The sequence below is a fragment of the Streptopelia decaocto genome, assembly GCF_964273445.1.
Source record: "Streptopelia decaocto genome assembly, chromosome: 15".
Lineage (NCBI taxonomy): Eukaryota > Metazoa > Chordata > Aves > Columbiformes > Columbidae > Streptopelia > Streptopelia decaocto.
The window spans coordinates 10,002,858-10,019,781 of record NC_138670.1 but is presented as its reverse complement, the minus strand read 5'-3'; the positions used below and the strand labels follow the sequence as shown (position 1 = coordinate 10,019,781).

The window sequence follows — 16,924 nt, the reverse complement described above, 5'->3', positions numbered from 1 at the left end:
TGCCTCATTTTTGGGAAGAAATGCATCTTTTCCTCTGTGTGATGCTCCTGTGAGTCACTCCAGGTGGGACGTCCCTGATCCTCCCACCAGGCTCAGGACACTGGTCTGACATCTGCCACTGTCCCTTTGTTGGCAGGGGTGACAGCGGCCAGGCTGGCTGTCCCGGGGGAGCCCTCGGGGCGCGCCGTCCTGCCCCGCTCCCCGGGGACCGGGGTGTCCCCAGGCCAGGGCAGCAGCGGGGTGTGCGCTCCATGTCCCCCCCGTGCTGACAGCGCTTCCCGAGCAGCTCTTGCCACCGCTCCCTGGGCAGACCCGGGCTCTCCGGGGACACCCGCTCTGTAATTACCCGCTGCGCTGCGGGATTCAGACCGAGATTTAATTAACCGCAGCCCCAGGTGTCCCCTGGGCAGCGAGGGGGCTCCCCGGGGGTGCAGCAGGAGCGGGGCTGCTCGGGCGGGGGTGGTTTTGTTTCTTTTTTTTGTTTCTTTCCTCAGATAACTCTCTGCTCTCCCCCCGCTGCTGTCCGGCCGCTCTCCGGCGAGGAGGCGCTGCCGCCGCGGGCCCAGGACGCCCCTGACGTGGGTGCTCGGCGCTGGGTGCCGGTCCCGGGGCTCTGCGAGCGGCGGGTGGCGACGCGGCCCCGCTTCCCCCTCGGGCTCCGCCGGCTCGGGGAGCCGCCCCCGTTGCCAGGCAGCGCCCGCGGCCCCTGACCCGCCGCGGCCCCGCCCCGCGCTCCCATAGCTACGGCGGGCGGCGGCGGCCATCTTGGCGGCGGCGGGGCGATGAGCGGCTCGAAGGCGCGGGCGGCGGCAGCGGCGGGGCCGGAGAAGAAGCCGCCGCCGGGGAGCGGGGGAGCGCTCAGCCGCCTGCGGGGGCGGCGCGGATCGGCCGATGCGGCGCCGCGGCCGCCGTGGACAGAGTCCGACCTGCTGGCGCTGGAGACCGTCCGGCCCGAGCACGTCCTGGGGCTGTGCCGGGTGACGGAGAGTGAGTGCGGGCCGGGGAGCGGCCCCCGGGGCCGGCAGCGCTCGGCGGGGCTCCGGCTGGACCCGCCGTCCCGGGCGGACACCGCCCGCGCGGCTCCGTTCATCCCCCGTGGCCGCGGCCGGGGCGCGGGGCCGGGCCGGGGAGGGGGCGGTGGGGCTGGAGCGGCCCGGCCCGTGGGGCTGGAGCGGCCCGGCCCGGCGCTGCCGCCCGCTGCGCTGTCCCTGGAAGCGGCCGGGGAGCGAGCGGCCGGGGCGGCAGCAGCGCCGTGCGGTTCTGCCCGCAGCTTTGTTACAACTTCCAGAAAAGTTTGGGGGTGTTGGGGTGGGGTTTGTTTTTTGTCGGTTTTCCTCTGGGCCGCTGATCGCTGCTTTTCTGTCCCGATCCCATCCCTTTCCTGCTCTGCCACTTGGCACCTAGTGTGCCTTTGTTTCTTCAAGCCTCAATTTCGTCCCTGAAGCTTCTGCAAAACAGCTTGTAGTAGTATGTATCTTAATGGAATGGAGCTAGCAAAAAAAGAACTTCCTTTGGTAATTGCTCAGAGATGTTTTAGAATGCTGCTATATGTTTCCTTTCTGTTCTAGATTATTTATGCAAACCTGAGGACAACATATACAATATTGACTTCACCAGGTTTAAGATCCGGGATCTTGAAACTGGAACAGTGCTGTTTGAAATTGCAAAGCCCTCTGCTTCAGGTATCTCATCTTACATGGCAGGGAGGCTGGGGAGGCTCGGGGAGCTGAGAAGTTGCAATGCAAGACCCATTCAGACCAAGCAGAGAGGTCCTTCGTTATGTCCCGGTGACTCAATTCCTCTCCTTTAAGCACAGGACTGAATTTCTCTCTGCTGAGAAACTTGTTGTCATAGAAATGTGAAATTATTTTTGTGAGATGGGGGAGTATTATCAACTGCAGGTCTTCCCTTGTTGACTGATTGTGGTTCAGAGTTTCTTTCATGTGCTGTGGCAGTTGTGAGGGGCCATATCCTGTGGGCTTGAGGGTGGTTTCAGTTCCAGAGCCACCAAAGCTGCACCAGCTGTCATAGCAGATCTCTTCTTTATTACTTAGTGCCTGTACAACTCTCAAACCAGTTATTAAACACCTAACTAATAGCCAGCTTCTGATAACACTCGCCAGGCAGTATTACCTTAATGTGGTTGCTATTAGCAGAATAACTCTGAGCTGGTGCATTTTCTAGAGCAAGATGAAGAGGACGAAGATGACAGCAGTGAACTGGACGCTAGTGCAGGCCGCTTTGTTCGTTACCAGTTCACCCCAGCATTCCTCCGCCTTCGAACTGTTGGTGCAACGTGAGTATGAGCTCTTGGAAGGGATGTTTACCAAGTGTCACAAAGAAAGATGTTTACAAAGTGTCACTTCACAGTTTATAACGAAGCTGTGTCAAAGACTAGAGAGAACCCATCTTACACTAAAAATATCAGAGTCTCTCTTTCTGGAATGGTCTGTTGGATTCTTGTGTAGCCTCAGATCCAAGGCTCCGTTCTTCCCAATAGGAGGAGAAGTTTGTCGTCTTAGCTGTTTTTTCCTACTTTTTGCATACAGAGTGGAATTCACAGTGGGAGAAAAGCCAGTATCAAACTTTCGAATGATTGAGAGACATTACTTCCGAGATCGCTTGCTGAAGAACTTTGACTTTGATTTTGGCTTCTGCATCCCGAGTAGCAGGAACACGTGTGAACACATTTACGAATTCCCTCAGCTGTCAGAGGACCTTAGTAAGTATCTCCTTTCCCGCACTGGGTTGTGCTTTGTGTGTGTACGTACACTCATTTTCTCCCTCTCTCTGCTTGTGGAAGAAGCTGTAATTGGGATGGGCAGGACAGGAAGAAATAGATGCAGGTTCCTGGTTTAAGCGGTGTGTAATCTTGACTGAATTACAGATTTGTGCTGCAAATTTTCCTTCTTTGAAAATGAAAGCCTAAGACAACCCATGTTGTCAAGCCACGGGCTGCAAGACCTGATCAGAGTCTCAGGGCTGACAAGCCTGGGGCCTAACAGCGTAGCCCAGAAGATAACAAAACCCTTAAAAAGGGTTCTTCTTGGTAGCCACACATCTGGTTTCAGCACTTGCTTGTTAGGGCTCTTTGAGAGGTGTGTGTTTGAGCTACCAACATCTCTGCAAATATACATTGCGCGGGGTGTGTTTGGCGTCAGGGGGTGGATAGGACTGGAGCACCTGGGCCCTTATGTGGCCGCCTGGCTGTGGGAGGAGGTGCAGAGATTGCACCCCAACACTGCTTTGCCATTTGCGGGTTGCAGCCTCTCTGGTTAGAGGTGATTGCTGCTCTGCCCTAGTGGTGGCTCTGACGGTTTCCAAGGAGGTCTTGTGTGCAATTACTCCATCCCCCTTTGTTTGCTTTTGACAGCACTTGTGCTGTGAACAAGAAGAATAGGAAGGGGCAGGCCAGAGCTTTAGAAGTGTGCTCAGCAGAGCAGTTTGCTTCTCTTACGTGGGCAGGGCAGAGCATCAGGCTGGTAAATCCAGCGGAATCCTTTTTACTCGGACTTGGTGCTGCCCGGTGGAGTGTGGCAGGCTTTTGAGTGTAATTGAGCTTTCTCTTTCACAGTCCGTCTGATGGTTGAAAATCCATACGAGACCCGCTCCGACAGCTTTTACTTTGTGGACAACAAGTTGATTATGCACAACAAGGCCGACTATGCTTACAACGGAGGACAGTAATTATTCTGTGTCCGCTGGATGCTGTGCTGCCGTTAACCGTTCCAGATGTACAGAAGAGAACTGGAGTTGCTGTCTCGTGCAACAAGACTTCTTGCCAAACCTTTTCTCCTTGCGTGAGGCTGAAAACATTGAAGCAAAGACGACAGCTCATGAAAGTAAAGGGAGTCTCCCTGCGACACTTTTTTTATCTGACACTCAGCATATCCTGCCTCTCAGTCACTATTTCTGGTTACTTTCTGGTGCCTGGGTTAGATCATGGATCAGAGATACTGTAAGAAAGTTCTTGCTGTTACAGCCTTTATAGTTGGGCTGCACCGTTAGTGTTTCTGATGTTTCACCTATTGGGTGACTGCCCTTTTTAAAGAGGTCGGGTTGTTTGGGTGAGCTATTTCTTAGGAAATTTCCCCCTTCAAGTAGCCAGTGACACCTGTAGAGCAGGTCTCTTCTTAGTTGCATAGATCATTACTGTAGTGCACAGTGGTTTAGTTTGTAGCATGACTGACATGGCTTTTTAGGGTACATCCCAATATTCTCCAGTGGGAAGTATAAAATAAGAGACTAATTCAGCTTCTAACCAGTGCAGGAATCTTCCTTCTGGCTCCAGGGCCTGAGCTGCCCCTGAGAACAGCTTCATCTGAGTTTTGCCAGAGATTTCACTAGAGATACGAGATTGGGGGAAAAAGGGGCCTTATCTAGGTTGGTCATTGAGTCAGTCTAACAGCATTTCTATTTGAGCTTTTGTGAACAAACTGTTGAATTTTGGAGCTCAGGGTTCAACTTTAGAGCTGAAGTTAATCTTACTGTGCTTACCGTTTCTCCTGCTTCCCTTTGTGTAGGAACTTTGGCTCGTGCTGCAGAATTGTTGCCTTTTAGAACGACAGTACACTGTCAGTCCGGCTGGGGTGGAGGGGAGTCATCACTATAGTGGGGCTTAGAGTAAAAGGGGAGAATGTGGAAAATCACTTGAAAAATGCGTAGGAAGCAGAGTTTCCTGGGCTTCAATCTGTCCTTTTAAACCCAAATGATCTGTCAGAGGTGCTGGAAGGAGAGACAGTGTTGTTACCAGCTCCTTTGCTTTGTTTCAGGTGAGGTATTAGTAGCTAAAAGCTTCCCAGGTCAGATCACTCAGTGTTATGGAGTGGGATTCTCACAGAGGGAGTTTTGGCGTGGTTCTCTTGTTAAGTGAGCTGCCATCCCTGCTTGGCCTACTTAGCTGTTTATTTATGATTTAGGAAGTTCTTCTGCCGAGTTAGTCACTGCCAGAGCAGCAGGTGTGTTTCCTGGTTGCGTTTGGGATCTGGCGATAGGAAGCAGCATCGCGCAGTGGGAAAAGCAGACCCGTGTCTTCCCGGCAGCCGCGCTGGGCCCCAGCTCCTCACCATGCAATAGCTCAGCTAACAAAACTGTTTTCTACCTGTTTTGCTGGCTCTCAAGACTGGTGGGTTTTTTGTCCCCTCACTTGGCTGGTCAGTCGAGTCTCTTGTACATGGGAGTTGGGTTGTGTCCAGAAGAGAGATGTTTGCTAGTATTATTTCCATGTGTTCCTTGAGACAGTTGAAACCCAAGTCCTTGGCGCATACTTGTGTTAAGTAAGATTCGGTGTAGTTTATATTTTAGCAGGATTCAGTGCAGTGGGCATCGCAGCCTGGAGCCTGTTAATGCAGACAGCGATAGGAAACCACGGTCCTCACCTCGCAGATTAACGATGTTAACTTTGGTGTGGAAGATCAGCTGGCATCAGAGTGAACAGTGAGAGTGAGTGGCGTGGCAGCCACCAAAGAATCTCCGGCTCTTGGGAAGATGTTTAATTATGATTAACCACAACAAATGACCTGTTCTGGGTGGAGCATTAATCATGAGCAACCACAACAAATGTCTTGGGAATGCGGAGGAGCAAGGTCTGCATGGTTGAAAGATGAAGAAGGATTCTGCTACCACCAGTCCCCTCCAGCGTCTCCAAAGGCGCGTAGCAATGTTGTTTAGTTATTTGAGAATTAGTTAAAGCTGCTTGTAAGGTGGAGCTTGCGGTGCCCCTTGCAGTGATTGTCTCGGAAGGCCTCATGCTGTGCGGTGAGGTGGGGAACATTTGTTTTCATGGAAGAACAGGTAGTTACGTGTGACGAGGCAGAACTGTCTGGAATCATGTTTCATCCTCAAGTGTTCTGAGATGCTCAGGATAGTGTCTGAAGAGCCTTCTCGTTATTCCCTGCGAAAGTTTAGCATATCGAGCTGAATTTCTATGTAGTATAAATCCAGGTGCCTTTGAATGTTAGTTTTATCCTTTTTTTTTGTATGAAGCAACCTCTTGCTTTGCTTATGAGTGTGATGATTCCCATGTGTTTTCTATGTCACTGCGTAATGGTTCTTGAAAGGAAGACTGACTGTTGCCAGAGTGAGCAGCAGAAATTACTGTACGGCCAAATACCAACTTGTATGAGCCGTTGGCAGCAGCCAGCGTGCTGCTCTGCTCCGTCCCAGTGTGATTTGTAGGGGTGTGGGTGCCATCTAGCCACTGCTTTGTGGAATGCCACTGACAGGAGAGCTCTGCTAAATGTAAATGAGGCATTTGATGCTTATAGGAAAGTGGATTCCTGTCTTTAGTCATTACCCCTGCCAGTAGGGATGAGAAAAAAGCATTGAAGCGGTTGCTTTCCCATTGGTGGATGAATCTGCTATTCAGCAATAACAAAGAACTGGAGGAAAATGGGAAGACGTGCAGGCAGCAGTACATGCCTCAGTTTCTAGATGAATTTATTTGCTTTGTCAAATTAGGTGGTCTTTGCCCGAAAAGCATGCTGCAGAAGTCCCTACAAGAGGGCAACCCAGCACTGAAAAAGCTGATCATAATCTAAAAAGTCAGGGATTTCCAAACTCCTCTCCCCACTTTGACTGCTTCCCTAAGGTTCCTTTTCTCTTAGGTGCTTTCTGTGAAGTGTCTTCTCCTTGGGGCAGGGATGATGTCTTTGGTCAACACAGTTTAACAGATCGTGTGCTCTGATGCTTTAATGAGGGGTCAAAGCTACTCATGCCGGTGAGCTAGGAAGAAATTCCAGTGGGGTCTCACCCTTGTCAGGTGGATGGTGCTGAATGCAAGGGAGGTACTTTCAGTGTCAGTTAATGTGTGAGCGAGGGAAAAGGTTTCTGTGGAGACAGCTTCTCTCAGGTCGTGTGCTGAGGTGGAAAGAGAGTTGGGATCATACTGTGTTCTGCAATAACAAAACAAGGGACCAAATCCGCAAACTCATGCTAAATTTTTTCAGTATTTGTCCTCTTAGCACCAGGACCTCTTTTTCACATTTTCGAGGTAACTGCTTTGGATCCATGGCAGAAAGCTTCCTGGACAGCTGTTTTAATGATTGAGGAATATGTATTGCACCGTGTTGAAGGAAGGACATCTTATCGTATGGACTGGGTACCGCTGTCCCTGTCCTCTGGTTTTGGTAGGAAGTGTCTTCCTTTGTGTGTTTTCCTCAGGATTTTCAATGCCTCTTGCTGCAGAGAAGCAGCAGCTTGAGGTTGCTTGAGGAGGTTTATTCTGCTTGTCTGAGAGTCCAGGAAGAATAAATAAAACAAGTGTTTAGAAGGGAGAAATGACCAAGGAAGGTGGTGGTGAAGCAGTAAGGTCCAAACGTAGTAACTCCTCAGCTCTGTGTTTCATGATGTCCCGTTTGCTTTCTGCCCTGCTGTCCTGTCACATCAAGCCACCGAGCCTTGTGCTACCCCAGAGCATGGCCCAGTATCGGGTGTAATCCTGGGGTGCGAACATGGCCGTGTCCCCAGCTTTGTGATGGGGCCGGGGCTGCGGGACAGCTGCCTGGCAGAGCCATCGCCTCTTCTCTGCAGCACAGGGAAAAACGAACACCAGCAACCGCCACCCCTGCCTGCGTGGATCTCGGTGCTGTTACAGGACATGTATTTGTATCTCTCACAGTGTGGCCTTGGGGCTGCTGTCCCCTCTGGCCGCTCCTCCCGTGGCCCTTCCTGGCAGCAGCCGCGCTGCCCGCGCCCCTTCAGTCCCGGGGCGGACTCCCTGTGTGTGTCCCAGCACGCTGCCGGCGGCGCCCCCTCCCTCGGCGGCTCGGGGTCCGGCTGCCCGCGTGTTTGTATGAACGTGATTGTGTCACCAGCAATAGAATAAACACTCCCGTTTTCGCACAGGCGCTGTCCGGCCTCGGGGGCGTGGCCAGAGGGCTGCCGGGGGCGGGACCCGGACAGGGGGCGTGGCCAGAGGGCTACCGGGGGCGGGACCCGGGCAGGGGGCGTGGCCAGAGGGTTGCGGGGGCGGGATCGGAGCGGGGGGCGCGGGCAGCGCGGCTGCGCCGCGAGGGGGAGCTGCTCGCGCGTGCGCGGTGCTCGCGCTCCCTGAGGCGGCGGGATGGCGGCGGCTGCGTTCCTGGCCCGCGGCGGCGGGACCCCCCGGGGTGAGGGCGCGGGACTCGGCTTCGCTCCTCCGCGGCTGCTCGGGGGGCGGCGGGGCACACGAGACGGGTGGGAAGAGACCGCGGCCTGCGCGGGAGGCGGCGCCCCGGTGCCCTTCAGGGCCTGAGGCGGGTTCCCTCAGCCGCGGCGCGGCCGCCCTTCAGCCGAGCCCCGGCTGCGCTCCCGCACCCAGCGGTCCCGGTGCTGAGGGAAGAGTGTCCCTGTGGGAGGGCACGAGCCCTGCCTCAGCCCCCTGCCCCGGCCGTGAAGGGAGCCAGCGGCGCTTCGTTCCTTCCCTTCGCAGCGCTGGCCTTGGGGCGGCTCCGCCGGCTGCACACCGTGTACCAGAGCGCGGAGCTGCCAGAGACGCACCAGATGCTGCGACAGACGTGCCGGGACTTCGCGGAGAAGGAGCTGATGCCCCTGGCGGCGCAGCTGGACAGGGAGCACCGCTTCCCGGCCGAGCAGGTGCGAGCGGCTCCCCCGGGAGGGCCGGGCCGGCTCTGCGCTGCGCCGGCGGCCCAACGCGCAGGAAGCTCCGGCTTAGCAGCGAATGGAAGCTTAGACCAGCTTGTGGGAGCGCTCTTGGAGTGTGGAGGTTGTAATGTACCCAGGACATTCTGAGCTCTTTACCTCATGTTTATCTGGCTTTAGTACTACTCAGTTTTCAGTTCTGACTTTCCTGTGGGCTATAATACAACTGACTTATAAAATCAATTAAATACTTTTATAGGCTGCACATAACCATAAAAATGGTTGATAGTGAGGCAGCATAGATGACCTGAGTGCATTTCAGATGGTGATCAGGAGATAGGAGGTGCATGTTGGTCATCATCTAGGGCTGTGAAGAGATTGCAGTTCCAGTCGTACCTGCGACTCGTTTTGTGGAAAGCAGTACAGATTCAGCAGTACAGATTCAGCAGTACAGATTCAGCAGTACAGATTCAGCAGTACGTTCCGTGCCATGTTGAGCAGACTGATTCAGGTGTTTCATTGCAATGAATATTAAGCTCCAGAAAAATACATACTGTTAGGTTAGCCACAAGGCTGCGAGCAAGCACAGTCAGAGGCACGTGGGTTTTGTCAAACACCCCTCTTTGATTAAAGAGTAAGGAAAGTCATACACGGTCTAAGGAAAAAATACTTTCCTCTTTATTTCACTGTTCTTATCTGAGAATTTTACATTTGATTTTGAGTCTTTTCACTTGAATGTGTAGAAGCATATTCAAAATGTAAACTGTGTTTATTGAGATAAAGCAACATACATAAAACTAGTTGCTGTCTTTTGCTCATCCTCTGGATTTGATGTGAAGGACTAGGGGTTTGGGTGCCCATACAAGAGGGAAAATATTTGTTTAAAAATTCCTCTTGGTTCCCCTTAAAGCAAGCAGAGGCTGGTAATACACTTATTTCTGCAACACCAAAAGCTTGACAAATATAAAAGCAGAGGAAAGCTTTTTTTTTCTCATGTATGTTGCCAAACATTAACAAAAAAACTAGAGCGAGGCAGTCGGTGTTCTGAAGAGCTTATGGTTAAGAAGCCAGGGGTACAGCTGAGGAGCTTGGGGTGGAATAATTTGGAATGTAACCAACAATTAAGTTTTCTGTGAAGCAAGACCTGGCTTTAATGGGAATGAAAAACCACCTTCTTGCAAGCTGTTCTGTAGGTCATTCATTCTGTAAAATTCTTTCCTTGTGCAGTCCTAGGCTGAAGCTCAGCAGGCTCACAGGTAAAGTTCTAATGATTTTTATCAGATAGATTTCCCATTGAGAGCTTTCAACTGAAAGGAGACATGTGAGGGGAAAAGCTTTGTTGGGAGGCTGGTGGGGTTGTATGTCCCTATTTCACCTTCTGAAGGCTCCCTCCTTCCCAGTACTGAAGAGAGCTATTTAAATAAGCATGAGCCTCGTCTTATGCAGCAGTGACTATGTACAGCTCTTGCTGAAGTCATCGGGACCTGGGGACACTTACCGGTTTGTACAGTCAGATTCCCATTTCACCAGTTGTGCACATCTTTTCCTGTGTCTGTAGCCCTGCTATGACCTGTCTTTGTCTCCATGTGTCTGCATGTATTTGCTGGGACACTGGTGGTGCAGAGGATCTTATGTCTCTGCTCCCTCCGTGCAGGTGAAGAAGATGGGTGGCTTAGGGCTGCTGGCCATGGATGTGCCAGAGGCCTACAAAGGATCAGGCCTCGACTACCTGGCCTATTCCATTGCCGTGGAGGAGATCAGCAGGGGCTGCGCGTCCACAGGTGTCATTGTCAGTGTCAATAATGTAAGTGTCTCAGGTTGTGTGTGAGGGTCGGGCGTGGAACCAGGGCTGGTGTCAGGGTGTTATTGGAGAGGGATGTGTGGGAGAAATGGGACCCGTTCCTGTGGTGGGTTCTGGTGTGCTGGAGAGCATTTAGACTTTAGGGAGTTACTGGAATCCTTGTACCTTCAAGAAGCACTAACTCAATTCTTAATTGTTAAAGTCTCTGTATTTAGGGCCAATACTCAAGTTCGGCTCTGAAGAACAGAAGCACCAGTGGATTGCTCCCTTCACCAGTGGCGATAAAATCGGCTGTTTTGCACTTAGTGAACCAGGTGATGTGACTGTTACCCTTCATGTTGCAAAGAATGTCGGGTGGCTTTTTTCATTGGTCAGGTTTAGGATGGGCTCGGGGTCTGTTAAATTGTAGCAGTTTGCAGAAAAGTGGTTTGTAGCAATTCTCTCTAAGTGAAGTCTCAGAGCCCAAGGTTTTACCGGCTGTGCCCGTGGTCAATGCTGAGAATTTTCATCCCCTCGGGGAGCAGAGCTCTGGAGATGGGCACATGTCAGGCACATTGACCTTTCCCCTTCCTGTTTGGGCCCTCTAGGAGGGACAGTGCTGACACCCCCGCAGTTACAAGAAGTGCCGTGAGCTGACGGGGGGGCCGCAGGCCGGGGGTGGGTTTGTACCCCAGGCTGCCGCTGCTTTGCCTGAGTGTCATTTGCTGGTGCCTCGCTCAGGAAATGGCAGTGACGCGGGTGCAGCATCCACGGTGGCACGCCTGGATGGTGACGAGTGGGTTCTGAATGGCACCAAGGCCTGGATCACCAATGCCTGGGACGCCTCGGCCACTGTGGTGTTTGCTACCACAGATAAATCCTTGAAACACAAGGTATGTTCAGTGGGGCAGGTCAGGAAAAAGGGCGGGAATAAAGGAGTTGTACAGGAAAAGCACTTTGGAAAAGCTCAGCTATTTAGAGCCATGCAGGCATTGAGCAGAGGGGCTCATGTGCACTGGCTTTGTTCTATCTCAGCTCTCCCCGCCCTTCTCCTGGTTACCTACACATGTGGCTTCTATGAAAGCTGTTTGGAGGAAGCGTGTTGACAGCCATGTAAGCGGGAAGCTGACACCATTCCTAAGAGTTTGGGTCTTGTTGCAGGGCATTAGCGCGTTCCTGGTTCCCATGCCAACCCCTGGGCTGTCACTGGGGAAGAAAGAAGACAAGCTGGGAATCCGAGCCTCTTCCACCGCCAACCTGATATTTGAGGACTGTCGGATACCCAAGGCCAACCTCCTGGGGCAGCTGGGAATGGGCTTCAAAATCGCCATGGTAAGAGGTGGATCGGGCTGCAGCTGTGTTTCCATAAACCTGTAGTTCCCAAGTTTGCCATCTTCAAAACCATTTTCAGACTTGCAATGACTTTGGTGAGAACTGCTAGCATAAGCTGTTCAGTGTAACGTTAAGCAGTTGACCCCTTTTGCCAAGGTGGGAGAAATCATTCATAGAGCTTGATGAATCACTGATTTAACAGAGATCTTTGACAGAGCTTTTTTTGTAGACTCTGTAGAGGTTCTCAGATGAAAGAATGCTGAAGTTGCTGAGGTGCTGTGTCAGCAGGGCTGGCGTATTTTAATTTTTCTCTTTTCCCAACCACCAGCTGTAATCGCATGTTCCCATGCCTCCAGTTTGTGGCTTTTTCCCTAAATACTCTGGCAGAGGAAAGCTGTCCTGGTGGCACAGGGCAGCCGCTGGATAATGTCTAAAGGCGAATGGAATCTGAGTTACAGCACATGTGTGACTTCTGAGGAGGAGCCGGGCAGCCGCGGAACAACACGTTCCCTGCAGGGACGCGCTCCCCTGGCAGTGGTCATTGCTCTCTCGGTAGGGGATAAACACCATTTTTTGGCCTGAATTTCTGAAAAAGGCTGAGCTCCCTGGAGACCAGCCCCTTCCATTATGTGCACAACTAAAAGAACACATCAGTCACCATCACTTTTTTTTTAAGGCACTCAGCCCAGGACTGAGTTTGCTGTAAATTCTTCCTGTACATAGTGAGACAGGGAAGCAGTTAAAAGACAAAATGGGCATGTGTTTGAGGTAAGTTGAATTACTGACTTGATTTGCTTGTCATTTTGAAAAATACTTGGTTCAGTGCTTGTGCTAATGATGAGGGCAAAGGGGAAAACTGACCAGATTGCTTTTTTTTTTAACCAGTTAAAGTAAAATCAGCTGCACCATGAGAGGGTCTAGGTGAACTGTACTATTGTGTCCCTTCCAGAGCTCATTGCGCTGTTTCCCTGATTTTTGCACCTGCCCGTTTCTCTCCAGCTCTAAGAAGCAATACCCCCCGTTTCTGCTTTCCCTCTTGTACCCTTGGCTTCTCTCTGCAGCGACCCAGTACATTTTATAGCTCTCTAGTCCTTCATGACTGGGAATCTTTTTAATCAAGGAGGCCTGAGCAGAGGGTGGTAAGGCTAGAGGAGCTTCCCCAGCAAGAGCAGAAATGCAAGTGTACTATTTTTTGTCAAGTATGACTTAGCATGTATTTTGTGTCTCTGGCAGCAAACTTTGGATGCAGGAAGGATTGGTATCGCCTCACAGGCTCTTGGCATAGCCCAGGCAGCTATGGACTGTGCTGTGGATTATGCTGAGAAGAGAATGGCCTTTGGGTCGCCCATCACGAAGCTGCAGGCGGTGCAGGTAGGAGCCAGGTGGCCAGGGCAGCTGCAGACAGTGCTGGTGGGAAGTTCATGCACTTTGCACAGTCTGGAATAAACACGGTAAATCTTGTTTTCAGACACTGTTAAACTGTTGGCATGGAGCCGCCCCTTTTCTAGCAATACTGGCCTTGGGGTGGGAGACTTGTGCTCCAGGGGCCACCACCCGGCACAAAGGCAGTGCTTGTCGTTGCAGTTTAAGCTGGCCGATATGGCTGTGGCCTTGGAGGGCGCGCGCTTGCTGACCTGGAGAGCTGCTATGCTGAAAGACAATGGGAAACCTTTCACAAAGGTATTTACAACACGATATTTATCTAGTAGTGACAGTGCTGGGCACAGGCCCAAGGCCAGAAAACCACGCTGTGTACAGCATTGTTGTGTTCAGCATCGCTGCGTTCAGTGCACGCCCAACCAGAGCTGAGGTGTTTAACCTCAGCCTGCTGGGCCGGGGCCTGGTTTTAGCCAAGGGGAGAGGGGTGGCCACTGTCAGCTGGCACCAGTGATCAGGCTCACCTCTCCACAGCTGGTCTGTGGGCATTCCAGCTCCTTGTAAAAGTGAGATGTTCTTTACTGTGAGAGCTGCACCCTCAGTGATGTTTTTCCTTCCCCAAAGGAAGCAGCGATGGCCAAGCTGGCTGCATCAGAAGCTGCAACAGCCATTGCTCATCAGGTAACTCCTTCACTTGACATCTCTGCTGCACAGCATGCAGAAAGGGAGTTTGTGTTGTTGCAGAACAGGTGCTTGGGGAAGGTGGGATGGAATTTACTAGATTAAAACAAAAAAATATGGCTGAAGCTGGTTAGCACAGCCGTCTTGGTGCGCTAGGATTTGTGCTGGCCTGTAGCAGTTGTATTACTGAAGTCATCTTCGACCTGCTGCTGTCCAGGGCAGTGTTAAAGTTTTGAGCGGGATAAGCGATGTGGGAGGGAGCGTGATGCACCAGTCAGCGCCCGTGGTAAGTTTGTAACATAGCAAATAGCACAGGACCTCTGGTGTCTGCATTTATTTTCCATTTATTTATTTATTATTCCAGAGTGTCTTAGCTGAACATGGATCACTAACAAATAGCTCTGAAGTGATTCATTGTCTGGGACATCAGTATTGCTCTTCCACAGTTCAAATCCGGTTTGTTCTCTGCAGAAGGGCTGCAGTCATCCCCATGTGTCCCCCCACCAGTTATACTTGCAGCAGGCTTAGCTCCTTTTTAAGTGGCTCTGGGACATGGAAAACTAATTCGTTGCCCCTGCTTCCTTTCTAACGTGCTACCTTTGTTTCAGGCCATCCAGATCTTGGGTGGGATGGGCTATGTGACAGAGATGCCAGCAGAACGCCATTACCGTGACGCTCGTATCACCGAGATCTATGAGGGGACCAGTGAGATCCAAAGACTGGTGATAGCAGGTCAGGTGTTGAAGGCCTACCGGAGCTGAAGAAGCCAACGAGAGCAAGACGCTGCCCTGAAGTGCCTCGCAAAGGTGCACAACAGCATTGAGTCTTGGCCCTCGTGAACGAGGCTAATGATGGAAGTTTTCCTCAGGACTGAGTAACTGACCGTCTTGTTAAAGTGTGCTGATTCTTCTTTGGACAAACTCTGGTGCTCGGAAGGCTGTATCTAGGCTTACAAGTGATGGCTGTGAGTGCAGGAAGGAGGAGGCACCCTGTCCATGTAGGAGAGTGTAGATATTTTCCTAAACTGGAGCACTGTTTTTGTTTAGTTGCAGCAAAATGATTTTGCTGGTCAGTGCAGTCAGCAGCTCTCCTGTTTTGCAGGGATTTGTCACTATGTGGTACTCGATAACCAAGGGACAGTGAGGGACAGCACCCCTGTGCCCAGCTCCAGGCTGCAGGTTACACTGCCGTAGCTGATCTAAGTGGCAATAGTAGCCTTTTAATTGCTACAAGCTTTGGGCAACAATGAGGAAAGGAACAGATGACACAGAAAACCTTACCAGGAAGCTATAGCAGTAGCACATATCCTCCATCAGTTATCTTTGACAAGAAATTAACTTCTAGATGATTCAGCAGTCAAAAGGAAAGGTCTAAGCTCAGGAAGAGAGGATTAAGACTAGGGCCTGTATGGTCTGCCCCTTGTCCAAATTATGAGTACACTAGAGGTAAATGGTTATTTCCCTGTGATATGTTATTTAATTTGTGTGGACAGAAAACCATCAGGATTCTATTATGCATCAGAGAGCAGAGAAGACAAATAAAACCTGATTTTAAAGGACCACGGGTCCCCACTTACTTTTAATGCAAATGTGAGTTCATTTATAATATTTTCTTCCTGCCACAAGACACAGGAGCACAAACCTGTGCAGTGAGTGTTTGCTAGTGCAGTCGTCCCAGGAATAGAAATAATTCCTTTGCAGGGCACTAGAGGGCAACGGCCTGTTGGGGCGAAGAAACGAAAGGATTAACAGAACTAGCCAGGCAGAGCATTCAGCAGTATTCCTACTGGAGAGCCATTCTAGTGCCTGTGAACATGTTGTAAATTACGGAGGGCTTCTAGGAGTGAGACGCTTTTCTCACTTGATTTCGGCCCATATCACTGCTTCAAGGAGTTCTGGCTGCTGCTTTCGGATCCGCTTTCAGGCTGCTCCTCTTCATCATCAGGCCTCCTTCCCTTACCAATGCAAAATGTTTGCAGCTTCTCTTCTCCTGAGTGAAATTGCCCCGTACGCACACTGTGCCTGACCTAAGGGGAGGAATAGTGACGAACACCTCAGCTGACAGAGAACACATCTGAAGAACCTACAAACTGGATGTACCCCATCCACAGAATAGAGGGGGCACTAATGAACTGGTTTTGGGGGAAGCCTGTGATTAGAACCTGCTTTTGGGAACACCTGGATAACACGCAGCCTCAGTACAACAGCTGCATCCTTGACTACCTTGCTGAGTGCTGTGCCTCTGCTGCAGGCCGTGTCAAATCACACATCATCAAGTTACAAAGAGGGTGGAGCTGGACAAAAATCCCTTGTCTAGAAACGGCCTACCAGTCAGGTTCCTGGGCCTAGGAACATCTTCGGATACTCTATCAGAGTTCCTTTTTGTTATTACCAAAAAAACCCCCATGCTTTAAGGTGCAAAGGCTCTCAAGTCCCTTGTCGTGCCATGGGTCTAGGGAGGGCTCCATGACCTTTAACACACCACTACTCACAGCACTGTTTTGAGGTAAACAGACCAGTTACGCACAAAGCCTGACCCAGAGCAAGATACCAAGAGCTTAATCCTCACTGCTGCTGAGAGAATTCTGGCTATAATGCACGTGCATCTGCTCCTCAGGGCTGCTGCAGAAGTAAACTGCTGAAAGTGCAAAACCCAAACAAGTTTTGCAGGGAAGTGTTACCAAAAGCCACCTCAGGCAGCCTTCACCTGGCTTGGTGTGGGCAGGGCTGAGCCTTCCTTGGAGAAAAGGGTCAAGTTACAGGTGAAGCCAGAAGATTTTATCAGTTTACAAGCTCAGCCAACACTGCAAAGTTGGAGCACCGAGCTGGGAAAATCAGGTCATAGATAAACTAGAGGCAGCTGGGGAAGGAGATAAGCCACAGCCACGCTTTTCAAGGGCACCGTGGGCTTTGCCCCAGCAATGCTGTGCATGAAACTGGTTACGTGGCAGCTGCTGGGGATGAAGCAGGGAGCCCTAACTCAAATCCTTTCTTAGGAAACACAGTTACAGTAACAAGGAGTTACCTTCCTCCCTCACCGCCTTAGATTTGATATATTTTATTTCATATATAAAGCTCAGTATCTTCATTGAGTTCTCAACAGACTAAAGGAAGAGATGAGCTGTTCTGGGCTGTCACAAACACACACGGGTAAAAAATACTCAACTCTTTCTGG

At 51.2% G+C, this 16,924-nt stretch overlaps 1 protein-coding gene across 2 annotated transcripts; it reads left to right on the top strand.

Moving 5' to 3' along the window:
- Positions 1-739: 739 nt before the first annotated feature.
- ACADS (acyl-CoA dehydrogenase short chain) lies at positions 740-15,326 on the top strand. 2 transcript variants are annotated; one of them, XM_082066014.1, is made up of 13 exons: positions 740-987; positions 1,569-1,682; positions 2,185-2,296; positions 2,550-2,722; positions 8,411-8,574; positions 10,235-10,384; positions 10,584-10,695; positions 11,102-11,253; positions 11,522-11,692; positions 12,926-13,063; positions 13,277-13,372; positions 13,694-13,750; positions 14,359-15,326. In XM_082066014.1, exons 1-13 carry the CDS (start codon positions 783-785, stop codon positions 14,509-14,511), a joined length of 1,797 nt encoding a protein of 598 aa, XP_081922140.1. In that variant the 5' UTR covers positions 740-782; the 3' UTR covers positions 14,512-15,326. The 2 variants fall into 2 exon arrangements, with proteins under 2 accessions (XP_081922140.1, XP_081922139.1); XM_082066013.1 differs by lacking the exons at positions 740-987; positions 1,569-1,682; positions 2,185-2,296; positions 2,550-2,722 and adding an exon at positions 7,981-8,108.
- The last annotated feature ends 1,598 nt before the right edge of the window (positions 15,327-16,924 follow it).

Excerpts from the sequence above, each read along its gene's own strand:
- ACADS (XM_082066014.1), top strand. The coding sequence starts at position 783 with ATGAGCGGCTCGAAGGCGCGGGCGGCGGCAGCGGCGGGGCCGGAGAAG. Across the intron at positions 8,575-10,234 it reads ACCGCTTCCCGGCCGAGCAG|GTGAAGAAGATGGGTGGCTT; the intron begins GTGCGAGCGGCT and ends CCCTCCGTGCAG. Across the intron at positions 13,373-13,693 it reads ATGGGAAACCTTTCACAAAG|GAAGCAGCGATGGCCAAGCT; the intron begins GTATTTACAACA and ends CCTTCCCCAAAG.